Source organism: Phodopus roborovskii, unplaced genomic scaffold (genome assembly GCF_943737965.1).
Source record: "Phodopus roborovskii unplaced genomic scaffold, PHOROB, whole genome shotgun sequence".
NCBI classification, from domain to species: Eukaryota; Metazoa; Chordata; class Mammalia; order Rodentia; family Cricetidae; genus Phodopus; species Phodopus roborovskii.
Window position 1 is genome coordinate 5,470,001 of NW_026126459.1, and position 27,302 is coordinate 5,497,302.

The 27,302-nt window shown below is 43.8% G+C and overlaps 1 protein-coding gene across 1 annotated transcript; it reads left to right on the forward strand.

Annotated features, from left to right (window-relative positions):
- Positions 1-7,917: 7,917 nt before the first annotated feature.
- Positions 7,918-27,302, forward strand: Adsl (adenylosuccinate lyase). Its single transcript, XM_051189434.1, has 13 exons — positions 7,918-8,073; positions 13,403-13,606; positions 14,976-15,020; positions 15,561-15,640; positions 18,595-18,766; positions 19,647-19,693; positions 21,159-21,249; positions 22,233-22,302; positions 22,439-22,586; positions 24,065-24,155; positions 25,304-25,393; positions 25,764-25,940; positions 26,841-27,302. Exons 1-13 carry the CDS (start codon positions 7,918-7,920, stop codon positions 26,925-26,927), a joined length of 1,458 nt encoding a protein of 485 aa, XP_051045391.1. The 3' UTR covers positions 26,928-27,302.

Consider the following 27,302-nt stretch of genomic DNA (forward strand, 5'->3'; position numbering starts at 1 on the left):
TGGAAATGTATTTCTTACTTAGAAAGACAGCTGAGGAGGCATGCAAATAACCCTGTGCATCCTCAGAGCTTCCTCCACACCTCTTAAAGCTGACATTCTTAGAGGAAACATGTTGGCACATGCTCTTGTGGGCCATTGACAGCTGCTGCCCTCCTAGTCTTGGACTCCCATGAGACAAGGTTAAAAGACTCCCTCTTTTGTCCCACTTTAACTCAAACCCTGCCTGTCCAGCTCTTTAAGTGCTCTCCCTGATCTTGTTCAATGACGACTTCCTGTAAGGGAAGAATCTTGATGAAAGTGCATGGTCGTCCCCTGCCCATCTTCTGACTGGCACTATTCACTTGGATTTTACTTCTGTAGTTTGTCTGGAGGCCCTTGCCTGTCAGTGTGCTTCCTCTCATTACTAGGTTTCTGCCTGCCCTTGTTTTCCTCTCTGATGTTCCCAAAGGGCTTAGCTGATGTCTGCACCTCTTTCCTGGGATGTCCCCTTACTCTACCCTTTGCACACACCAGTGACCAAAGTGGTTTCAACACAAGACATCAAAATGGTGCAGGCACCTCTAGTGTGCTCACAGATATGTGCACAAGATTCTGCACCCTTGGCCTTAATTTCAGCACGACTTAAAGTGCAGGAACATTTTTAACAGGTTAAAAAAAAAAAACAACAACAACAAACAACTCTTCTGGGAGGGAAAATAAAGCAGATCCAACCACTCACCCATGCCTGCTCCCTAACTCCCCACCATCTGCTTACAACTTCTCATTCTGCATCTACCCCAGCCCTGTTCTGCGCAACCAAAACCAACAACAAAAGCAACCTAAGGAGAGGTTTCTGGACTGTTTTATCTTTCTCCCTTTTGATGGAGATATAAATGCTGCTTTGGGTTCTGATATCCTAGGGGGCTATGTTTACATAGTGAAATTCATTCTACCAAATCAGGAAACATTGAGTGGGAGACCTTTCAGCAAGAGGTCACTGAGGCTGAACCAGAGGTGAGAGGACCTGGGGATGTGGCAGAGGAGGAGAGAGATCCTATTTAACTCATTGTGGCACCCTGTTCACTTCCTCCTCTCTGTTCTCAGTGGCCCTCTTTGCCCCTTTAATCAAAAAGGTTCAGAGAAAGGCACCAGAAGGAGGCTGAAGTTTTAAAAGGCAGCTTTCCAACTTTGCACACAAACAGAAGGTACCGCAAAAGTCCTCTCTGAAACACTCAGCAGAAACAACCTATCAAATGGACTAAATCGCTGCACGTGTTGATGCTCTCTGCAAGTTACCTATAAGTGTTTTGTTTTCTTATACTTGAAATTGCTTTTACAATATTGTTTTGGTGACTTTCTTTTCTCTCTTCTGATGGGCAATAGAAAATTCAGGTGATAAATTTTACAGATGTTTGAGGGGAGAAAGGATGTGGCATTGTCTTTTTTAACCTAGAGGTTCAGTCAGACTCCCATATGGTAAAGTTGCTCATCTTACTGGTTTAACGTGGACACAGAAACTAGGCACTTTGGTGGTTTACTTGCACGGCAGGCCGGCCCCCTTTCTATATTTTATTTTACTTTTTTAGTATAGTGGTACTTAAAATCACTGGTTCACTTAAAAACAAAAAAACAACAAAAAAAAGTTAAACTCTACTAATGTACAAATAAGCTGAAAAGTTGCATTTTATGTGTATCTTTTGCCATAGCAGGTACTGTATTTCTCATGCTGGATTTCAAAGTATGTGTATGTATGTATGTATGTATGTATATATATATATATATGTATGTGTATATGTATATATATCAAAAACAAATATATATATACATATATATATATGTATGTATATGTATGTATCAAAAACAAACTGAAGGGTGGTGTTTTACCGGGTTGTGACAGGTTGAGTAATAAGGAATAAAGTCGTAGTCATTTCATTAAAACTGAGAGATTATGTAATGCATATAGAAAAGTTTTCTGAAGGGTTTTTTGGGGGGGGCTTTTAAACAGCTTATTTTGTTTAGTTTTTATTTTATTTTGGAAAGATATGATTGTATTATGTGCAACTCAGTTGCTTACATTATAACTACAAAATATTTTTGAGTTCCTGGAAAAAAAAAAGAAAAAAAGACTAATAAATGTGTTTGGCTGCTAAGCATTTACTGTTGTGGTTTCTGACTTTATTCTGTTTAATCTGCTGGCTCCTTCAATACCCCCCCACCATCTTTTCCCTCCCATCCCCTTCTGCTCCACACAAAAGCATGCCAGAAGTTCTACATTTGAGTGTGAGCCTTCTTCTAAACTAGTCTGTTCAGTCTGTTTCTGCTGTTTGCTGCCTATCATGGTGCTGGTGTCACCTGGCATGGTGCACTGAGGACATCTTTTGCTATTGCCTGGTATCTTGTTATCTTGTTTGCCTGAACACGGGGGTAGAAGAGGAGAGAAAATGCCTTTCTGCTGCTGTTAGCGGCTAGAAAGGTGACTGAGCTCTCTCACAGACAGTAGCAGACTCTTCAGAAACACCATGCTTGACACAGTGTAGTTAGCAGATAGTGGCTGATGGCATTTCATGAAGCCCAGTGAAGTTGTGCACTGTTCTGAGCATGCTACATACGTGCACCCATTTAATGGACACTCACCTCTGCTGTTGGTGAAATTCACACGAGCAACACACATGGTGGTCAGAAGTCATTTGAGCATTTGAGTGGGGTGGGTTCCACCCAGCAGTAAAGCCCATGCTTTGTATGTGCAAGGCAGAGTTCAAAACCAAGCATCACAAGAAAGTTGCATGGAAGGACCTGTGCTTAGAAACACTTGGAGTCCTCTTATATACCATCCAGTTTGTTCTTCCTAAGGTTGTAAACATTGGCCAAGTATTGTGGCTCACACCTTTATCTCAAGCAGGACTGAAAGTTCAAAGTTAGCCTGGAAGAAACTGTGGATGTAGCTCAGTGATAGAGTGTATTAGATTCTGACTTGAATCCCAACTTTCAAAACAGAAGGAAATGTGTATAAACACTGGGACATGTGGGATGAACTGCACATCTTGAGAGCCTGCCTATCCCAAGCCCTCCCTCATCTTGTTTAGGTTTTAGTTTGACAAATAGGGATCAGAAAACAAACAAAACAAAACTATGAAAACCTTCATTGCCAGAGGCTTTAAATTTCAAAGAGCAGGATGAATGGGCAGGTTGTAATTCCAGCTCTTAGGAAGTGGAGAAAGGTCTTTTTTGACTATATAACAAGTTTGAGCAAGCCTAAACTATATGAGAATCCCTTTCTCACATGTTCTTAAAGAAAATCTATCCTGTTTAAGGCCACACCTCCCTCCTGCCTCACCTCCCAGCTGTACACTGGGAACTTTCTCCCAGGACCCCAGAAGTGCATCTTTCACCATGACATGGCTTCCTGTCCACCTAGCTCCTGTTCTTTGATGTCCTTTGCAGAAGTTACATTCCATTATGTCAGGAGCATGTTGTTTAATGTTCATGAGCTCCACTGCTCCTCTTTTCCTGACATTCAAGCAGTTTCTGGTGGGAAAGGGGGGCAGATATGTAACCTATAAATGTACCCTTAACTCCCTGCCATAAGACCTGGATACTGCTCAACTTCCTGAGTTTCTCAATCCATTCATTTTGCCACTGCACTCAGAAGGTTCAGGAAGGAGGATTCCTTGAGCCAAGGAGATAGACACTAGCTTGGCCAACACAGCAAGAATATCTCCCTCTCTTGGTTTTTGTTGTTGTTGTTTTGTTTGTTTGTTTTTTTAAGACAGGACCTCATTCTGCAGCCAGACTAGTCTGAAATGCCTTATGTAGCCCAGGCTAGCCCCAAACACTTGGTTTTACCACTGCATTAGCCCAACTGATTTCTCATATTCAGTCCCCTCTACCCTTCTAGTTTATATGCAATAGGATATATTTCACAGTACAAATATGATGAAGTCATGTTCCAACCTTTAGTGACATCCTATTAGATTAAATCACACCTCTGCTATCCTTATTTCTAAGATTTTCATAATGGCTTCCATGTACCCCTGCCCCTATTCTCTCCACACTCCAGCCTAATTACATCTCACTGTTGAATTGCAAATCCTCTTTGTATAGAGGAGATGGATGTTAGAACAAGAAAACAAAACGTGATGATCATCCAACTTGTAATCCCACTACAGAAAAAGACCTGCCTGAGTCTGAAAGGCAGAAGGATCCACCAGAGCTTGAGGCTAGCCTGGGCTAAAGGTAAAACCCTATTTCAAACATACAAAAAAGGTTTTTGTTTACATTTTTGTTACATTGTTCATTTGGGTTGGGGGAGTCAAAAGATGATTTCCAGGACTGTTCTCCTTACCTCATAGGTTCTGGAACTTGAACTCTAGTTATCGGGAAGCACTTTCATCCACTGAGCAATCTCTCTGGCCCAAGGTTTGTATTTTTGTTTTTTGTTGCTTTGTTTTTATGAGAACCAGGCTGAAAAACAAGGACTTTAAATGGGAAAAATATAAGCCAGAGATTCAGATCAGTGATTAGATGCCTGCCTAGTATGTACAGGGTCTAAACTGAGGTTTAGTCAAGGAGGAGAAAGTTATAAACAAAGCTGCAGATGTAGGTACTTACCTAGCATACACAAAGGCAGTGGGGAAGTGGGGACAGGAGAATAGAGGTTGGCTACACGAGTTTGAGGTCAGACTAGGCTACATGAGTCCCAGTCTCAATGAAAAGCAGGAATAAAAATGGGATCAGAAATGGCTCAAGGGTTAGGAGCACTTGCTGCTCTTGCAAAGGTTCAATTCCTTACACCCACATGGGGATTCACAACTATCTCTAACTCCTTTTGCAGGGGATACAGTGCCCTATTTTGTCCTCTGTAGGCAGCAGGCATGCATGTGATACACATACATACATGCAAGCAAAACACACATTTAAAAAATGAATAAATCTAGAGCTAGGCGTTGGTGGCACTCGGAAGGCAGAGGCAAGTGGATCTCTGTGAGTTCGAGGCCAGCCTGGTCTACAGAGCTAGTTCCAGGACAGGCTCCAAAGCTACACAGAGAAACCCTGTCTCAAAAAAACAAAAAAAAAAAAAAAAAAAAAAAAAAAAAAAAAAAGAAAGAAAGAATAAAAAGAATTCTAATTTTAAAAATTAGATAGCTCATCAGTTAAGAGCACTGGCTCTTCTTCCTGAGGACCTGGGTTCAATTCCCAGCACCCACATGGCAGCTCACAACTGTAACTCCAAGATGTAAAACCCTCACAGAGATATACATGTATACAAAATACCAATGCAAATGAGATAAAAAATAAATTGAAAAAAAATGGAAGACCTGGTCTTTGAATTAGGCTACAAGGAAGATGGAAGGAGTAAAACTCCCTGACTTGCAGAGAGGGCTCAACAACTAAGAACACTGGCTGCTTGCAGGGTGGTGGCGCAGGCCTTTAATCTCAGCACTCAGGAGGCAGAGGCAGGCGGAGCTCTGTGCAGGCGGGTCTCTGTGCGGGCGGGTCTCTGTGCGGGCGGGTCTCTGTGAGTTGGAGGGCAGCCTGGTCTACAGAGCGAGTTCCAGGACAGCCAAGGCTACACAGAGAAACCCTGTCCAAAAAAAAAAAAAGCTAGAGATTGAGGAAGATTAGGAAGAAGGAACAGAAGTTACAAAGCAATGCTAGAAAAGCAGAAGAGAAGGACAAATTGGTTGAGCCTATTTTCCCAGGCAGAGAGCCATCATCGCTTCTTGTCTTCTCGACTCACTGTGCCCCTGGGAAACATCCACCATATTTTTCAGGTGAAAATCCTAAATGTCAAAAGATTAAATAACTCACCCAAGGGACAGGGCCAAAAAAATGAAAATGCTGGGAATGGTTAGTGAGGAGAAGACAGTCAAGAAGCAGGGGCTCCACACTAAACAGACCCCGAGGCAGCTCTTGATGTTTAGCAGAATAATTCCATGCATTAAAACACTCAAATAAAACATGGGGACTGGAGAGATTTCTCAGTGATTAGGAACACTGGCTGCTCTTTCCAAAGGATCCTGGTTGAATTCCCATACCAACATTACAACTCATAACTAACTGTCTATAGCTCCAATTCTGGGGCTTCTGGCACCTTCACAGACATACATGCACTAAGCCACCAGTGCTGATAAAAATAAAAACATTTAAAAAACAAACAGCTAAGCACTGGGCCAAGGTCCAGGAGTCCTGTTGAAGAGAGGAAGGATTGTTTGAGCCAGAGGGATCAAGGTTATGACAGGACCCTCAAAGACAGCTGACCTGAGCTCGAGGAATCTCTCCCAACTCTGAACAGACAGGGAGCCTGCATGGAACCAACCTAGACCCTCTACATTTGTGTGACAGTTGTGTAGCTTGGTCTGTTTGTGGGGTTCATAGCAGTGGGATCAGGAACTGTCCCTGGTACTTGAGCTGGCTTTTGGGAACCCATTCCCCATGCTGAGTTTCCTCTCCCAGCCTTGATGCAGGGGAAGGAGTTTGTTTGGTACTGCCTCAACTTGATGTGCCATGCTTTGTAGACACCCATGGCCTGCCCCTTTCTGAATGGAGACTGAGGAAAAGTGAATTGGGTAGGTGTGTGTGAGAGAGAGTGTAGAAGGGAGTGAATGGAGAGGAGGGAGGGCAAACTGGTAAGTATATAAAATAAATGGAAAAAATACCCAAAACAACAACAACAAAAAAAATGAACAGTGTGATGGTGGTGGTACACACCTTCAATCCCAGAACCCAGGAAGCAGAGGCAAGCAGATGTGAGTTTGAGGTTAGCTTGGTCTACAGAATGAGTTCCAGAACAGTCAAGACTGTTATATAGAGAAACTTTGTCTTGGAAAACCAAAAACTAAAACAAAAGCAGAACATAGCTGATCATGGTAACTTATGCCTTCCACAACTCAGGAGTCAGAGACAGGTGGATTTCTATGATGCATTCAAGGCCAGCCTGATCTACATGAGTCCCAGGCCAGTTAAGCCTACGAATTGATACCCTGTCTCAAAATAGTCAAGGCAGAGAAGGAAGTAGGACCAAGTAGAAAACTAAAGGCAAGAACTATAGTTCGATGAGTAAAAAGTAAGAAAAGAGCAGCTGAAGCACAGGCAAGCAACAAGACTTATAAAGCTAAGAATAGTTGACTTCAAAAGATCTGTGTGGAAAGAAAACAGCGAGCCACTCTGCTACATTAAAGCAGCTATACCCTTGAACCAATCCAGAGTGTGCTTCCCAGGAACCCCAGTCCAGCCTTCTGCTGCTCAAGGACCTTGGCTCAGGTATGTGTTGTGTTTGATGGACAGCGTATTCTGGGAGAAGTCAGGTAAAGGGAGGCACTAAGGAGCCATGGAAAGAAGGCTTGAGGAGGTGGCTACAAAAGAGGCTGGGGAGGAGGGAGCAGTGTTCAGATCTAATGTACTATGCCTATTTCTATAGCTGAACTATGCTTCTCTGGGTGGGTTTTTTGTCCGATTATCAACTATTTAATAAGTAAGTGCTCTATGCCATCTGTGGAGCTGGGTGAAGGTGACCAAAGCAGATGGTGGGATCTCTGTCATCCCATCATCTGCTTTTGTCACCTGTTCGTGGTTCTCAACTGTGGTTGGGGTCACCACGACATAAGGAACTATATTAAATGGTCTAAGCTCCTGCGGGACTGCAGTATTTTCGGGCGTCCCTACGAATGCTTCTGTGTTAAAGGCTAGTTCTAATGTGTGTTCCTCAGATGGAAAAAGTGAGGAGATACAGAGCGGGGCATCGAATTAGGAAGCTTTGATCGTGCTTCGTACAAACAAACCAAGAGAAATGCGTCGACCCGCAGCAGGGATAAACGAAACTTTCTCCACCCAGGTCAGCGTTTCTCCTACGAGTGGGGCCGGGGAGGAAGTCCCGCCCAACGCGCGCCCAGGCTTCCGCTTTTGGCCCTGCTGCTCGTGTCGACCGGTCCCGTGTTGAAAATGGCTGCCGTCGGAGACTCTGAAAGCGGTCCTGAAAGTTACCGTTCTCCGCTGGCGTCCCGCTATGCCAGCCTCGAGATGTGCTTCCTGTTCAGCGACAGGTACAAGTTCCAGACGTGGCGGCAGCTGTGGCTGTGGCTAGCGGAGGCTGAGCAGGTAACTGTCCGTGCCCGGTGTGGGGAGGGAGGTCACAGCCCGAACACCTGTTGCCTCGGCAACAGTCCCGGAGACCTGCACATCCTTTGGAGGACTTAGGGTTTTGGGAGTTAGTTTCCTTCCATAGCACAGCTCGAGTGGCATGCTCGAACCTTGCAGGCTCAGGGGGGAATGGCGCTTGCAGCCAAAGCTGCTGACCTGAGTTCTAGCTCCGGGACGACTTGGTGGAAGGCCCCAACCTGGTGGCTCCCACTAGCTGTCTTCCGACCTTCACGCACGCACGCGCGCGCGCACACACACACACACACACACACACACACACACAGACACACACACACTAACTAAATTTTATATATATATATCTGCTTAACAAACTCTAGCTACTTTTTTTCTTTTCTGAGACTGGGTTTCTCTCTGTGGCTTTGGAGCCTGTCCTGGAACTAGCTCTTGTAGACCAGGCTGGCCTCGAACTCTCAGAAATCCGCCTACCTCTGCCTCTGGAGCGCTGAGATTAAAGGCATGCGCCACTACTGCACGGCTTCTCCCACCTTTTTAAAAAGATGTATTTATTTTTATTTTTTGTAGAAATGTTTTGCCTTCATGTGTGCATGTTCACCATGCACACACCTGGTTGCCAGGAGAGGGAACTAGTTAACAGTCTGTTGTAAGCTGCCATGTGGGTCCTGGGAACTGAACTTGGATCCTCTGAGTCATATCTCGTAGTCCTTGATTTTTATTCTTGTAAGGGATAAAAGCAAGTCTGTAGGGATTTTTATTCTTGTAAGGGATAAAAGCAAGGTTTGCCCTAGGTACTCCACCTAGCTCCTGACAGCAGAGCTGGGATTTGAACCTGAAAGCATTCCAGAGCCTGAGCTGAGCCCTTAGCCCCTTTGTCTTCCTCAGTGTTTTGAATTTAGTGACAGTTTTGAGACCTGTTTCTGGGCTGCTATTGCCTCTTTTTTGTATGTGTTTTGTTCTGAGAACAGAGGATCTGGGCAGATGTTTATTACAGAGGATTCCTGGGTTTGTGGGGTTGTTTTGGTGGTGGTTTGATTTTGGTTGTTGGGAAAGGGGATTGGCTTGTCTGTCTTTTGAGATAACATCATACTGTGTAGCATGACTGGCATGTGGCCGGCCTCAAACTCACAGAGATGGGCCTGCCTCTGCCTCCCAAGTATGAGATTAAAGGGGTTCAACAACACAGACACATTAATAGTTTCTCTTACACACACCCCCTCTTTTTTTTTTTTTTTTTTTTTTTGTTTGTTTGTTTGTTTTTTGTTTTACCAGTCAGGGTTTCTCTGTGTAGTCTTGGTTGTCCTGGAATTTGCTGTGTAGACCAAGCTGGCCTTAAACTCAGAGATGCATTTGCTGCCACCAGCTAAGTGCTAGGAATAAGCCATTCACCACCACAGCCTGTTCTCAGCCCAGTATTTTTTAAAAAATGGATGGGGGAAGAAGTTTTCCAGAGGAGGTGAAGGAAGCTGGAGGTGATTTAGAGAGCTGTAATGTTTCTCAAGTTTAAGAGCAGGTTAGCAGGTAAGTACCAAGAACTCAGTGGCTAGGACAAGCCTTCATCCTGCATTCCCAGTCCAGCCCCTCCACTGTGCTTCCAAACATCACATTTCTCCAGCCCTGCCTTCCGGCCTCTGCACTGCTTTAAGCCTTTTCAGTAGTCTAATAGTGCTTAAGCACATATAAACTGTGTGTTCTTCTCTCCATTTAAGGCAAAAAAAAAAAAAAAAAAAAAAAAAGCTGTAGACTGGAAAGTTAAGGGCTTGAGCTGCTCTTTCAGAGGACCTAGGTTGAGTTCCCAGCATTCATGTCAGGCAGCTCACAACCACCTGTAACACCAGCTCTAGGGATCCAATATCCTCTTCTAGACCTACTGGAACCTGCACTCGCGTGAAAAGGCCACACACACACACACACACACACACACACACGTTTTATTTTAATGACTTTTTGAGATAATATAATTGCATCATTTCTCCCTTCCCTTTGTTTCCTCTAGCCTCTCCCATGTAACCCCTGACACACACCTTGCCCTTCCCCAAAATGCATGACCTCTTTTTCTTTAATAGTTTTTGCTGGTATGTATGTTCTAAATATACATATACTTGTATGTATGTTTTTCGAGCTGGCTCTCTCTCTCCTCTCTTTCCTCTCTTTCCTCCCCCTCCCTCTCTGAGACAAGGTTTCTCTTTGTAATCCTGGCTGTCCTGGAATTTACTCTTGCCTCTGCTTCCCAAGTGCTATGATTAAAGGCATGTGCTACCACTGCCCAGCCTCTTTGTTTAGGGTTAAGGCCTCATGAGCTTCACCCCTTCCGTGTTAGCATGGCTATTGGTGTCATCCTTGTTCAGGTCTTGTTTCCTCTGCCATGTTGGTGTGACTTCATGAGTACAGCTTCTCTGACATTTCTAAGAGACACAATCTCACAACAAACCCCCTTTTCCTTTAGCTCTTACAGTCTTCGGACCTCCCTTCCACCATGATCTCTTAGCTCTATGTGCAGTTGTGCTGTAGATGTATCAGTTGGGATTGGGCTTCACAACTCTGTTTTGATAGGTTGTAGTTTTCTGTAGTAGTTTCAGTCCATTAAGAGAAGTTTTTTTTTTTTTTTTTTTTTTTTTTGATGAGGGCTGAAACCTACGCTTACCTGTGTGTATAAAAACAAACATTTAAAATGTAGTTTACAGATTGTGCTGGTTTAGTAAATGGCTTATAGTAAATGGTTGTAGGTTCTCTAAGATCCATGATTTCTAGATGGCTATGTTTCCAGAACTGGGCATGGTTTTCCTTTTGTTTGAGCAGGTGTTAAGTCCAGTTGTAGAGCTGTTGATGATCACCAAGAAATTCATACCACTATTGCTCTCTTAGGGTTATAATGTCATGTTGGTCACTTTTTTAAAAAAGATTTTTTTTTTTTTTTTTTTTTTTTAATGTGTATTCTGTTCTCTCTGCATGAATGCCTGCAGGCCAGAAGAGGGCACCACATCTCATTACAGATGGTTGTGAGCCACCATGTGGTTGCTAGGAATTGAACCCAAGTCCTCTGGAAGAGCAGTCAGTGCTCTTAATCGCCGAGCCATCTCTCCAGCCCCCATACTGGCCATTGTTATGGTTCATGGGCATCATAGTTGAATAGAACTATTGGCTGCTTTCTGCCTTTGGAAGTTTGTATGGTGCAATTTTTCCTTGGTGGACAATGGTAGTGAACGCCTTTAATCCCAGCACTTAGAAGGCAGGGGCAGGCAGATCTCAGAGTTCAAGGCCAGCCTGGTCTACAGAATGAGTTCCAGACAGCCAAGCTATGCAGAGAACCCCTGTCTTGAACCTCCCCCTGCCCCCCATATTTCTTGTAAAGACTACTTATATAGCTTAACAATTTTTTTTAAAAACCACATCAGGTAAAGTATTTTTCTTGTACCTGTTTCATAGGTGAAGAACTGAAGCTTGGGGAAACATAAGCTATTGGTTTCCTAACAATCGAGAGTAGGACCTTACATGCAGTGTGCCTTGTGTTGTACTCTTGTCATGATACCCACGTTCTGTGGATGAGGGTGGTAGTGTGCAAGCCGTGTTGGAGTCACCATAGTTTGTAAGTGACCTGAAGCTGAAACTGGAGTGTGAGGGTTATCTAGTTCACATATTGTCGAAACATACACAGCTGTGGGTGTGGATTATCTGTTAGAGCATTGAATTAGTAGCAAAAGTCAGCTGTGGTAGTCCATACCTTTATTAAAGCTTTGTTTTTATTTTACTTTTTTATGTGTACTTATGTGTCTTTACATGGATATGTGCTTGTGTGAGCACAGGTGCCAGTGGAGGCCAGAGGGTCCCTTGGAGCTGGAATTACAAGCGGTTTTGAGCAGCCTTGTAGGTGCTGGGAACCAAAGTCAGATCCTCTGCAAGAGCAGTAAATGCTCTTAACTGCTGAACCATCTCCCCAGCCCCAGCACATGTGTTTAATCCCAGCATTTGGGAGGTAAGGGGAGGTGAATTTCTATGAGTTCGAGGCCAACCTCATCTACATGCCAAGTTCCAGGCCAGCCAGAATGCACTAAGACCCTGTCTCAAAAAAGAAAAAAAGAAAAAGAAAAAAAAAAAAAGAAAGAAAAAAGAAAAGAAAAAGTAATAGCATACATTCCACAATAACTGGTTGAGTTGGGGAAATGATGAGGTGCTAGACTGCTGGCTCAGCAGGTAGGAGCCCTGGCTGCTCTTCCAGAGAACTTGAGTTCATTTCCCAGCAGCCACAGGGCAGCTCACAACCATCTGTAACTTCAGTTCCAGAGAGTCTGACGCCTTCTTTGGCCTCCTCAGGCACCACATACACATGTGAGATGTATACTATGTATACTATACATGCAAGTAAAACATAAAATAAAAATAAATCTTAAAAAAAAATAAGAAATGACCCAATAGAGGTGGGTCGTTTAATCCTATTGAATTAAAGGTAAAGGCAGACAGGTCTCTGCGTTTGAGACTAATCTGGTCTACAGAGTTCCGGGACAGCTAGGACTACATAGAAAGCCTGTCTGGAAAAATAAAACAAGAGAGAGAAATGAAAGATTAGGAGGAATACAAGAGACTTGCAGCATCAAAAGTGTGGATCCGTATTGGTGGGGGTGCAGGGCACACATGGAGGTTACCTGACCAGCATTTGTGGAATGGGTTCTCTCCACCTCCGCATGAGTCTCGGGCTCTCCTTGCAAGTGTTTTAGCACTGAGCCAGGCTTGTTTCCTTTGGTGACGGTGTTTGACATGAAGCCAGAATTCTTCTGCTTCTCCTTCCCAAGCACTGGACCACAGCATGAATTGCACTAAACCCAGCATTATGAAATTGTTCATTTTGAGTTGCTGTAAGTACATCTGAGTCAAGTGGAAAGCCACCACACTTTGTACACTTACGTATCCTGACTAAGGATTAAATAATAAATAAAACAAAGGTCTCTTCTCGTGTAATATGCCTTCAAAAAAGCTGAATGGTTTAATTAAATGTGTGACAATGTCATACAGTGTGCTAGATAAAACCAGGCTAAAGGAACAGCATTGGTTGATATAGGATGTTTTACATGGATGTTAGAGAAGGCCTTTCTTGATGACATTTGAACCCAGAGACTAGAACAATAGAGGCAGGCGTTAACAGTCAATATCGGGACTCTACTGCTTCCTGTTTGGGAGTTTTCTTAGAAAATTCCTTCATGCCTCCTTCCAGAACCCATACATTTGAATTTGTTACCCCAGGTTTTGATTTAAGAGTTAGTTCATTTTATATACTTGAACATAAAGGTCACTGGATTTTGTTTTGCCTGTTCCACAGACCCTGGGTTTGCCCATCACAGATGAACAGATCCAGGAGATGAAGGCAAATCTGAACAACATTGACTTCCAGATGGCAGCTGAAGAAGAGAAGCGCCTGCGGCACGACGTGATGGCTCATGTGCACACGTTTGGCCACTGCTGTCCGAAAGCTGCAGGCATCATTCACCTTGGTGCTACCTCCTGTTATGTTGGAGACAATACAGTATGAGTCTCTTCTGTTTGTCCTTGGGATTCAGCCTTTATAATGTATTTGTGTGTTTTTAATTTTCCAAACTTTCCAAGGGCCTATCCTGCAACTAGCTCTGAGGTATAGACCAGCCTAGTCTCAAAGTCACAAAGATTCACCTGCCTCTGCCTCCCAAGTGCTGGGATTAAAGTTGTGTGGCACCACCACCCAGCCAGAAATTATTTATTTATTTATTTATTTTTGGTTTTTCAAGACAGGGTTTCTCTGTGGCTTTGGATGTTGTCCTGTAACTAGCTCTTGTATACCAGGCTGGTCTCGAACTCACAAAGATCTGCCTGCCTCTGCCTCTTGAGCACTGGGATTAAAAGTGTGCATGGGCCACCACCAACCAGCTGGAAAATATTCTAATTACATATATTTACTTATTGGTAGGGGGTGAATAGACAGCCATGTTATGAGCTTGGAGGTCAGAGGACAACTTGTGGAAGTTGGCGCTCCCTTTCCAGCTTGTAGGCCCTTAGGATGCAGCTCAGGTTGTCAGGCTTGGCGGCAAGCACCTCTTGCTCAGAAAATCTTTTTTCACAAGTTCCCAGTGATTCTGTATCTCTATGACTTTTGTGACATAGGGATATGTTTTAGAGTTACCCAAAGTACTTTCTCTTACCTCTCACAAGAGCAGCTTGAAGGCTTGTGCATGTAGCTCAGTGGTAGGTTACTTGTCTAGTATTTATGAGACACTAGATTCTTTCCTCGGAGCTGGGGAAAAATATCGAAATTTCTTAAACCTTGATGTTCTAGATCATGCCTTCCTGTGCTAACAAGGATAGATGAACAGGGCAAAGTGGCTTCAACCTGTAATCCCAACACTGTAGAAGCGAGGCAGAGGCAGGGGATCTCTATGAGTACAAGGCCAGCCAGTCTGCATAGTGAGTTCTGTGACAACCAGGGATATATAGACCTTGTCTCAAATAAATAAAAATGTGTGAAAAAGTAGGAGAATACTAATGAAATGTGCCATCTAAGAAGATAAAAGCCCATGGACTTACAGTAAAGGTTTTGTTCCTTATGGATCCCAGTAATCCAGTAGTTGTACTGCTCTGTAAATTCCTCCCCACTCCACAATAGCATCTCCTGTAGCTAATGCTAATCTTTAGCTTGAGCTTGCTGTGGACAAGGATGACCTTGAGTTTATGATCCACCTTCCTCTATTTCCCAAGTGCTGAGATTACAGGTGTTTGACACCATCCCAAGTTAATGGTGCTGGGAATGGAACTCATGGCCTTGTGCATGCTGGGTGAATGAATATTCTGTCCACTGAGCTACATTATATACCCAGCCCAGCCTGACACTGTTTAATGTAAAAATCATTGAATTTTCCTTTCAGGACCTGATTATTCTGAGAAATGCATTTGACCTGCTTTTGCCAAAGGTAAGATGTTGACAGACGTTTCCTACCACTTTAGGTGCCTCATAATAGGAGTGGTCTGAAATTATAAGTAAATCCATTTAGTGTTGATACCTAAAGCTAATGTTCTCAAGTCAGGGACTTTTTATGTCATCTGTGGAGTTAGTTGTCTCCTCTTGGGTTACAACATAAGGTACAGTGGGGAAGAGAGGTGGGTGGGTTTCAGAATTGAAGGCTAGCCCGGAAGAGTGTGAGCTACTGCTTTTAAAGCATAGCAGGTGCAACCAAAGACAAGTTGCTGGAGTATTTCGTTCAGGCCATGACTTGGTCCTGGTATTTTGCAATGGTCTTAAAATAGTTTGTGCCATGTTAGGGAGTCGACTCAGTTTTCAAATGTTGGTTCCTATGATCCTTGTCCATGGCACTTAAAGATACAAAGGTGAAATGACACCAGTGCTGAGCTCAAGATACAATTTCATGTTAAATTTTGTGAACATGTAGCTGAAGTTACATAAAGAACTCAGTTGAATTCACCCTCTTCCCCCTACACGGTCTTTCTTATAGCTTGCTAGAGTGATCTCGAGGCTTGCTGATTTTGCTAAGGAACGCGCTGATCTGCCCACCTTAGGTTTCACACATTTTCAGTAAGTGATAAGATGACTGCTGGGGAATTGAACTTACTATGTGCATGTTGAGGTCAGAATCTCAGGGCATAAGCAGATATCTTGGGACACTGGTTGGAAATGTGCCCAAAGCCTTGATTAGAACCTTTTCTGGGGACTGGGGCTGTTGCTTGGTGGGAATGTGATTGTCTGGCATGCTTAAGAGTTCAACATCCAGCATGGCAAGAAAGAATAATTAAGCTACACTGAAGCCATGCATGGAGACATACAAGTGTAGTCCCAGCTCCTGGATGGCCTGAGGTAGAAGAATAGCTTGAGCCCATGAGTTCTGGGCTAGACCGGACAACATAGTTAGACCCACATCTCAACAATGAAAAAGATAACTTTGTAGTAATCACATCTACCTCCCTCCCTCCCTCTGCCCCTCCCTCCCTCTCTCCCTATCTTTCTCTCTGTGTGCATCCATGACAGTGCAAATGTGGGGTGAGAGGACAGCTTGTAAGAGTCCATTCTTATCTTCTATGACGTAGTTCAGGGATTGAACTCAGGTCATCAGACTGGGCATTACCAACTGAGCTATCTCACTGGTCCAAGAATTAGCAATTTGTTTATATTTATCAAGAACAAAGATTCATTCATGCTTTTTTCTTTTCATCTTTTTTTTTAATGTATATGCATGTTTCGCCTGCATGTTTGCATGTTTCTACACTACTTGCATGTCTGATGCCCAGAGAGACCAGAAAAGGCATCAGATCCCCTCATGATAGAATTATAGATGGTTATGAACCATTGTGTGGAATGGAGCCCAGGTCCTCTGGAAGAGCAGCCAATGCTTTAACCACTGAGCCATCTCTCCAGCCCTCACACTCCTTTCATTCTTTCTTTAAGAATCTAGTCCAGGTTAGGAATCCAGACTCGGGAAAAGCATTATGTCAGGATGTCATTTATTATATTGCTGGAAACAGTCTAAATGACAGGACTGATGAGAATAAATAATAAAGTATGGTATGCACAGAGATTTGAGTAATATCCAGTCAGGAGGCAGAGACAGGTGGATTTCTGAGTTTGAGGCCAGCCTGGTCTACAGAGTGAGTTCTAAGATAGCCAGGGTTATACAGAGAAAACCTGTCTCAAAAAAACCAAAGGAAAAAAGACAGTGTGGAAGTATGCTTAGGTTTATGTTATGGGAAAAAAAAAGAGACTTAAATAACACAAAAAGCAGGTTTAGTAATGCACTCCTTTAATCCTAGCACTGGGAGGCAGAGTATGTAGATCTCTGTGAGTTCAAGTCCAACCGGGTCTATGTACAGGTTCAAGGCCAGTCAAGGATACAAAGATCTTTTCTGAAAAAGAAAAGAAGGAAGAAAGAAGAAAGAAGAAAAGAACTTTGTTAAATTTGGCTACTTGGTTTAAGTGATAATAATTAAAAAGTTTCCCATTTTGGACTGTGTGTTAACAAGAGCTCTATCCTAGAGCTAGCTACACTCCAAGCCCCCTAGTTTCTGTTTTCCTTGTTTTGTTTTGTTTGTGATAGGTCTCACTGTGTAGCTCTGGCTAGCTTGAAATTCCTGTGTAGACCAGGCTAACCTCAAACTTGAAGAGCTCTGCTTGCCTCCTCCCAGTGATGAATAATGAGATTAAAAGTTGTGTGCCCAACACCAGGCTTGTAACTGACTTTTAGCATATGTATGCACTTTTATGGTTACTAAATACAGCCCTAAAAACCTGTGTTATCTTTGGGATGCTAAACTATTTTTAGTATATTTATAGTGTATGATAATTAGCACCTTAATTTCATAATATCTCCATCAGTGATCACTTCTGCCACCCTCCCCATCCTGGCAAGCACAATGCTGATTTTTGTCTGTAGATTTGCTTACCTTAGACTTCATCTAAAATAGAATCATGTATAGTACATGACCTTGTGTGGATGACTTCTTTCATGTAAAGTGTATCTAATATTCATGGTGCATCATTTCTTCTTATGGCTAGGCAGCATCCCATTCCATAGATATGCCTTATTTTGTTGGCCCCTTTATCAATTGTGAGCATTTTACAGCTATCATGAATAGTGTTGCCATGGACATGTCCACATGTCCACACAGATCAATCTGAGTGGGAGTCAGCAAGTCTTGTTTAGGATGACCTGGTGTATCCTTTATACAGTGATATAACTAGATATGTGGCTGGCTGTCTCAAGCATTTCTTGTCAACCTCTTGGAATATAGTCATCAACAAAACATACATTGTCCCTGGCTTTTGATTCAAATACGTCTAGGGGCTGCAGATGTAAGTCAGTAATCATATCTGTTAAGATGTATGAGGCTCTGGATGCCATCCCTGGGACCTTGAATGAAAAGAAAACAAAAATGTTTTTCAAGACAGGGTTTCTCTGTGTAGCCCTGACTGTCCTGGAATTAGCTCTGTAAACCAGCGTGGCTTCAAACTCTGAGATCTGCCTCCTGAGTGTTGGGATCAAAGGCATGTGTCATCACCACCTGGCAAAAATGCATAGTCTCTTAATGTATATTGGGGCCTATGGGTAGAGGTTAAGAGGACAGTGAAGGATCTTGATTTTCTCCTCCTACCATGTGGGTTCCATGCTGTCAGACTTGACAGCTGGCACCTTTACCCATTGAGCCATCTTACCAGCCCATGGTTCTGTTTTGTTTAAAGATAGTGTTTCCTTGAGTAATAAATACATGCTGGCTTCAAACCTGCCATCCTTAGCTTCCCCAGTGCTGGGATTATGGATGTATTAAAAAGATTCTTGGTAAAGCACTATGCTAGCACCCCTTTTTATTTAGTTTGTAGTGGCAATGATGCCCCTTCATCCCTCTTTGCTTTGGATTTTAGGTATTATCTTTACTAGATTATCCAGTTGTTACATTATTTCCTTTCTAGCTGGTAATGGTGGCTCTTAGGTGCAGGTAGGCCTCGACGTGGGACCTCTGTGTTCTCTGTACTCTTTTCAGGCCTGCTCAGCTGACCACTGTTGGAAAACGCTGCTGTCTTTGGATTCAAGATCTCTGTGTGGACCTCCAGAATTTGAAGCGTGTCCGTGATGAGCTCCGCTTCCGAGGTGTGAAGGGCACCACCGGCACTCAGGCCAGCTTCTTGCAGCTCTTCGAGGGAGATCACCAGAAGGTATTCTGAGGGACCAGCAAAATGGATACTTGAGTCAATTCCAGGACCCACATGATGGAAAGAGAGAACCAGCTCCTGCAAGCTGTTCTGATTCCATACTTATGTCATGTGAGTGTGTGTTCATACACACACAAAATAAAAAACATTTGAATATAATAAAATAGATGCCCACACAGCATTCATCTCTTAATGTATGTGGTACCCAAAATAAGATAGTCTGAAAGTGACCTAAGGGACAGCTCACCTCAGTAGTACCAGCCACAAGACAAGGCTTGATAGGATTGATCTAGAATGTGTTGGAAGAGGTTCAAGATCTGGCAGGATGACCAATTGAAGTATACCCAGATTGTACACCTGCATTCATTTTTTTTTTTTTTTTAATTTTCCCAAGACAGGGTTTCTCTGTGTAGCTTTGGAAACTGTTCTCAGACTCGCTCTGTAGACGATGCTGGGCTCAAACTCACAGAGATCCACCTGCTTCTGCCTCCAGAGTACTGGGATTAAACACATGTGTCGACACCACCCGGCACTCTTTTTTTTTTTTTTTTTAATTAATTTTATTTTATGTGCATTGGTGTAAGGGTGTTGGATTCCCTAGAACTGGAGTTACAGACAGTTGTGAGCTGCCATGTGTGTGGGTGCTTGGAATTTAATCTGGATCCTCTGGAAGAGGAGCCAGTGCTCTATTATTTTTGGTTTTTCAAGACAGGGTTTCTCTATGCAGCCCTGGCTGTTCTGGAACTCTTTCTGTAGACCAGGCAGACCTCGAACTCAGATCTGCTTGCTTCTGCCTAAGTGCTGGGATTAAAGGCACGTGACACCACCGCCCTGCTTTTGAACACCTGCATTTCTAATAGGATGTGTCTTGTCTTTTTTAAAGGTGGAACAGCTGGACAAGATGGTGACGGAAAAGGCAGGGTTTAAGAGGTATATACCTGGGGAAAATGCTGGCCTGTTAATGATGGGCCTCTAGATTCAACTGTTTCTTTTCCTCCTCTTTGTGTGTGTGTGTGTGTGTGTGTGTGTGTGTGTGTGTGTGTGTGTGTTTTACTTGCAAGTATGTGAGAAGAGGGCTTTGGATCCCCTAGAACTGGAGTTACAGATGTGCTGAGAATTGAGTCCAGATCCTCTGTAAGTGCAACCAGCGAATTTACTGCCAAGATATCTCTCTCTAGTCCCTTGTTTGTTTGTTTGTTTGTTTGTTTTATGGGTATGGGTGCTTTGTCTGTGTGTATGTCTGTATATTATGTGTATGAGGTGCCCATGGAAGCTAGAAGAGAGTTTCAGGGCCCCTAGAACTTGGCATTTCAGACAGTTGTGAACTGCCATGTATCCTCTTCAAGAACAACAAATGAAGCTGGGCATGGTGGCACACACCTTTAATCCTAGTACTCGGGAGGCAGAAGCAGGCAGTTCTCTGAGTTCCAGGACAACCGTGGCTACATACTAAGATCCTGTCTCAAAAAACTAAAAAGAAAAGGAAAGCAAGAAATGCTCTTAACTGATGAGCCATCTCTCCAGCCCCGTGGTTTCCCTACAGTAGCTTTATGCCTATTGCTGTTCTGTTTGGGTTTGCTTGTACTCTTCTGTTTATTTGTTTGAACTTGAATTCACCAAAGTCTTCCAACCTCAGCATCTCATGTTCAAGAATTACAGTTGTCAGTTGCCATGTCTGGAAGTGCACTGGTTTTGTTTCTTTCCTGGGACCCCTCAGTGAGTTAGTATAACTCCAACCACCTATGTTGAGCCTCCACCAGGCTTTTCCATGATTCCTTTTCCTTGGTATCTCCTGAAGCTGCAGAGGACATGAGCATAGTAGGTTCTGCCTCCTCCTCAGATCAGAGCACTTTGCTGGGGATTAGTAAATAGGGAAACAATTTCATTCAGGAAACAGTTGTCAGCATAACTGAACATACCAGGAAGCCAAGCCATCACTTAGGATCATTTTTGGTTTGTATGTATCATAGTCACCATTCATTCATTCATTCATTCATTCATTCATTCATTCATTTATTGGGATAAGGTTTCTCTGTGTAGTCTTGGATGTCCTGTTGCTTGCTATGTAGACCAGGCTGGCCTCAAACATAGATGTGCCTACTGCCTTTGCCTTTATGGTGCTGGGACTAAAGGCATGCACAACCACACCCAACTGAGGGTTACTTTTTTTGTTGTTGTTCAAGACAGGGTTTCTTTTTGTAGCTTTGGCTACCTTGGAACTAGCTCTGTTATTGCTCTGGAACTAGCTCTGTTGACCAGGTTGGCCTCAAACTCAAAGAGATATGAGATCTGCCTACCTCTACCTTTCAAGTGCTGGGGTTAAAGGTGTGCACACCACCACCACACAGTGACAGTCACGTATTTCAACAGAGATCTCTTTTGTGTTTATTTCTAGAGCTTTCATCATCACTGGACAGACCTATACACGAAAAGTGGACATTGAAGTGCTTTCTGTGCTGGCCAGCTTAGGGGCATCTGTGCACAAGGTAAGGTAACAGCTTATAGGTTGGGCGGTGGGAACTTTAAAGGAATCCTTGGACAGACCAAAGCAGTCCTGGGCTTTCAGTTAGTCTCGGTACATTAGTCATGATAATCTTGGACCTATGAGGAAAGACTTTAAGTGAGGTGTGCCAAAGGGAAAGAAGTTATTCCTACATCTACAACATATTCATCTATCGAAGGAGATGTTAACACTGAAATTCCCCAGCCAGGTATAGTCACATGTGCCTGTAATTCCATTACTTCAGAGGGAGAGGCAGAATTGGCTCAGGGTCCTCTTTGGCTACATAAGAAGTTGAAAAAGACCCTGTCTTAATGAGAAAGAAATGATAACCATATTGTCTTTCCATGATCTATCTATGTCTCTTTCTTTTTTGCTCTCATAAGTCAGGGTCTTGCTGTGTGACCCAGGCTAACCTCAAACTTGACCTGCTTGCTGAAGTGAAGACACACTGCCACACTCAGCTTCCTGATACCTTACGCAGTTCTTTGATTGAGAATGCTTCTATTGCTGTTCTGTGCTGCTTGTAATTCCAGGCCCTGTGCATTCCAGGCAAGCACTTCACTATAGAGCCACCTCCCACACTCTTTGCATTAGTCACCTCTGCTTTTCAAGAGCAGAGGAAAGCCTGAGTAGAAACTCTGGGAGCTCCCAGGTGGGTAGGGCTGCTGACCTTGAATTCAGCAACAGCACACACTAAGAGATTATCTCCTGCCCAGGAGTGTTACCTGACCAGCAGTGGTGATACACACCTTCAGTCTCAGCACCCAAGAGGCAGGTCGATCTCTGTGAGTTCAAGGCCAGCTTGCTCTACAGAGCTAGTTCCAGGACAGGCTCCAAAGCAATACAGAGAAACCCTGTCTGGAAAAAACAAACAACCCAAAAAGAGCTTATTACCTTTGTGTGTCTGACCTGGCCCCAGGTCCCCTGGGTAGCAAGGGTAGCATGATACATGGTCTGCCTCCACAGATTTGCACTGACATACGCCTCCTGGCGAACCTGAAGGAGATGGAGGAACCTTTTGAGAAGCAGCAGATTGGTGAGTGTAAAGTAGAGGCTGCTGAAGAAGCAGGTAGACATCCCCATGGCTTTCAGCATACATCTAGCTCATGCACTTGCTGTCCTGAGATGCCGTTCTATCTTTGCATCCTGTCCTCTTCCTCTTCTGTGGGCAGGCTCGAGTGCAATGCCATACAAGCGGAACCCCATGCGCTCCGAACGTTGCTGCAGCCTGGCCCGTCACCTGATGGGCCTCATCATGGACCCACTTCAGACAGCTTCTGTGCAGTGGTTTGAACGAACACTGGATGATAGTGCCAACCGGTCAGTAATGGGGACAACACATGGAGCGCAATGGGAGGAGGACTAAAGGAAGGAAGGAAGCAAAAAGACATATTTGAACATGTCCACTTTCTTCTTTATTCTCAAGAAGCTTTGATTGGAGCAATGTCCTTGGTGATATGCCCCTAGTGTAGGGATTGAAGAGTGACTGTTTACAATTTAGGAAAGAGTAGCTTAGTTAGTTGAATGCTTGAGTAGTATGCACAAAGCCCAAAGTTCCATCTCCAGTGCCTCCTAAAAGCCAGACACGGTGACACACACATGTAATTCCAGCTTTCTGTGGGGACAGAGTTGGAGGCAAGAGCATTAGAGTCAGCATCCACTCAGGCCTAGTGACCCTGTCTCAGGAAACGAGACATAGGCCCTTAAAGGATGATTAGGAGCTACACAAAGATATAGGCAAGAGGTTATACAGAGTTACCTAGTTGGCAGTGCATGGAGCTCTTTTGGCTAAGGTATGCACACAGGTAGCAGCTAGTCTACAGAGAATCTAAAGGCTCCAAAAGGAGTCTAGCTTTTGGTATGAAAACCTGTTTGTTCATGTCCTCCTGTCTGTTTCATATTTTGTAAATTTAGGTTATTTTATGTGTACAAGTATTTTGCCTACATGTGTATGTTTGCCTGTGCACCATGCATGCCTGGTACCCACAGGTCAGAAGAGGGTATTGAAATTCCTGGAGCCCGAGTTACATATGGTTGGAAGCTGGCCATATGGGTGCTGGGAACTGAACCCAGGCTCTTGTAAGAGCAATAAGCACTAACTGCTAAACTATATCCTATATCCTGTATACACTAAATAATCTGCAGGTTGCACATGATACATGATGGGTGAATAATTTCTGTCACTTTGTTTCTTAATTTCTGTCACTTTGTTATTTGGGGAATAAAATAACTGACTGCCAAAGTAGTTTATTTTTCCAAACTTTATTGACCTGTGGGTAACAAAAGCCATGGTTGCAAAACTGCCAGATACAGAAGACTGTGGTAGATAGTAAAACCTAATTCAGATGACCTGCAGAAATTCCCCAGCATCATTTAGGGAGTCCTGTGTGCAGGCAGCACTGAACAACATAGACCGTGTAAATGGACAAGACTGGTGTGAGTACAGTCAGCCAACTGGCAGCCTAGATGCTAACTGGAGAACTTGGTGACATCTACTGAGACAGGACCCACCTCAGGGGAGAGCAGGTTAGTAGTAGCAAACAAGAGACAGTGAGAGAATGGCCAGGTTCCTGCTGGAGTTTGAAGTGGAGCCTTAGGTATAAGGTCTGCTGCTCGGGCAGGTAGTATGGACCAGAAGTGGAGATAAGGGGGTTATGAGGACATTGGACTGAACGACATCATGAGACTGAAGGAAACTGCCCAAAGTACATAAGGCATGAGAAGCCAATAGGGCAGCTTCTTGGGACATACTTTGTGTGTCTCTGACATTTGATTAACTGAATGCATTTGTTTCGTAGACGGATCTGTTTGGCTGAAGCATTTCTCACTGCAGATACTATAGTAAATACCCTGCAGAACATTTCTGAAGGATTGGTGGTGTACCCCAAAGTAAGAGGCCTCTGGATATGGGAAGGGGAGTGTTCTAGAGTTAGTATATTGGGGTGCTATAGGCTGGCTCAGGGGGAGCTCTTCTACCAGACCTCATTCTTGAGTCCAAAACAGCATAAGTAACCAGATCTGTGTAATTCATAGATGTTCATATAGACAGAGAAAAACCCTGAATTGTTTTGACTTATGAGCAACTCAGGTAGCCAGGCAGAGAAAGTGGCACCAGTTGTTTTATTTTGTGAATGGGTTTTTTGTTGTGGTTGGTTGGTTGGCTGGTTGGTTGGTTGGCTTTTATTGTTTGAGTCAGGATCTCTCTATGTAGCCCTTGCTGATCTGGGGCTCACTACATAGACTAGGTTGGCCCCAAACTCAAATAGAGAGTCCTGACTTTGCCTCCTGGAATGCTGGGATTAAAGGCAAGCAACACCACACCTGGCCATTTGGTGCCTGAACCAGATGGAGTTTTCTCCATCAAGTACTCATTGAAGTGGGGCAATGAAACTTAACAAATGGAGGGAGGGTAAATGGTGTGTGTGAATGTTCTTATATGTGTATGTATCATGTATGTGTAGTACCCATGAAGAACCAGAAGAAGCTGACATCCCTTGGAGCTATAGTTACAGGTGATTGTGAGCAGCCATGTCACTGTTGAGAACTAAACCCAGTTGCTGGGCAGGAACAAGCAGCATTTTTAAGCTTGCCAGCTGATTGGTAGTTGTGTGTGTGTGGGGGGGGTTGTTTTGTTTTAAGACGGCGTTTGTCTATGTAGCCCTGGCTGTCCTGGAACTTAATCTGTAGACCAGGCTGTCCTCAAACAGAGATCCGCCTGCCTCTGTCTCCCAAGTACTGTGACTAAAGGCATGTGCCAACACTGCCTGGCTTAAATTGGTAATTTTAAGGGTTATTCAATGAAGCTGTTTCTGAAAGCTTCCTTAAAGACTTGTTTTTTTTTTTTTTTTTAAAGAAAGGGAGGGAGGAAATCTGGATTTGTAAGAAAACCGAGAAACACTGTCCTTAATATAGCATTGAATCACCCATCTCTGTCAACAGTAGCAGTGGCAGCTCATAGCCCTACTGTGCATTTTCCTGAGTTGCTGGGTAAACTCAGTGGCTTCATAATATTGAGACATCTATCTTGGCCCTTCTAGGTAATTGAACGGCGCATTCGGCAAGAGCTGCCTTTCATGGCCACAGAAAACATCATCATGGCGATGGTCAAAGCTGGGGGCAGTCGACAGGTATGTTAACAGGGAATCAAGATAGGTACAGTGGCACACACCTTTAATCCCAGCTCTCAGGATGCAGAGGCAGGGGGATCTCTGAGAGCTCTGTCCCCCCCCCCCCACAAAAAAAAAGGTGAATCAGAAAAATGGTTGTCATCAGATCTGAATTTCTCTGTTGGAAATGAGGAGAAAGCAAGAACCAATTAAGGTTTTGGGGAGGAGGAGTGTCCATCAGAATGTCTCTAAGCTGTGGTCAAAGAAGGAGTCATGGAGGAGTCACTCTAGAATAGCCACCTCAGCGGGGACAGATTCTATTGTGAAATGTCTGATAACTGTGAGGTCTACCCAGTTATGATGAACTTACACCACCTCACTTTTTCCCCAGGATTGTCATGAGAAAATTAGAGTGCTTTCCCAGCAGGCAGCTGCCGTGGTTAAGCAGGAAGGGGGTGACAACGACCTCATAGAGCGCATTCAGGCAGATGCCTACTTCAGCCCCATCCACTCACAGTTGGAGCATTTGTTGGACCCCTCTTCTTTCATTGGCCGAGCACCCCAGCAGGTAACTATCAAGGATACTTTCTGGAATATTGTCTCTATAATGCTGGTTGTAGGACCTGGACCTCCAGGGCAGTAGGGGAAATGTGAGAAGGGCCACTTAGAGAGACGAAAAGTATAGTAGAGGTTGGCCATAGTGGCACGGGCCTTTAATTCTAGCCTGGGTTACATAGTAAATTCTAGGTGCTCCAGGGCTTGCATAGAAGTATAGAGAGACCCTGTCTCAAAACTAACAAGTAGAGGACCCCACTGGCATCCCAAAGATTTCAGAATTCTGTCCCACTGTGGTATCATCAGCATGGCAGCCAGTACATAAGCATCACAGAACACTATCATCCAGCAGTTTGAAATGAAGAGTTTGTTTTGATTTCTCAAAGATCAGAACCTTGCTTTTATTTGCAAGGAACAACATGTTTAGGCCACAAGGACTCGTGTCACAAAAAGCCCAAATTCTTTCCAACTCCAGCTCCAGGGGATTCAGTTCATTCTTTAGCCTCCACTGGCTGCTGCATATACATACAGATATATACATAGACATGTGATTAAATAAAAATAAAGATCATGAGGACTTTGAGCCAAGGCAGTGGTCAGTACAGACAAGGGGAAGAAAGAATCCCTTGAAAACTGGTCAGATGGGACTGGGGCAGAGGATGGAGAAATCATATTGCAGTGTGAGTGCCCAGCAGACTTCAGAGCAACTGAAGAGGCACTGGTGAACCCACCTCTGGCATGATGGTGTTTGTGAATGTGCTGTGTTGACATGTTTGTCTGGGAGGATTAGCCAATAGACAGTTGAGGACAGCACATGCTCAGTGGAGGAAGCTTTAACAGGCTAGATCTTAGTGCTAGAACTGGTTTGAGGAAAGCACTAACATTTTCTTTTGTGTTTGCTCATCCCTGGCAGGTCCACAGATTCCTAGAAGAGGAGGTGTATCCCCTGCTAAAACCCTATGGGAATGTGATGGAGGTGAAAGCAGAGCTCAGTCTGTAGAATAGAAAAGTAGTAAGGAAGAATCATTGAGAATTTGCTGATTATATTGTTGAGAAATTAATTCTGCAGTGCCTCCTTCACTGCAAGAATGTACATTAAGAGGACGACAGTGGTGATCCATGCCATAATCCCAACATTCAGGAAACAGAGGCAGGTGGATGGATCTCTGTGAGTTCGTGGCCAGCCTGGTCTACAGAGCTAGTTTCAGGACAGCCAAAGCTACACAGAGAAATCCTGTCTCAAAGAAACAAACATAAAGAATATACATTAAATTTTGTTAAACATGCTTGTTTTCTCCAGTCTTTTGTTTTTGAGACAGGGTCTCACTGTGTATCCCTGGCTGGCCTGGAACTCACAAGAGATCCACCTGCCTTT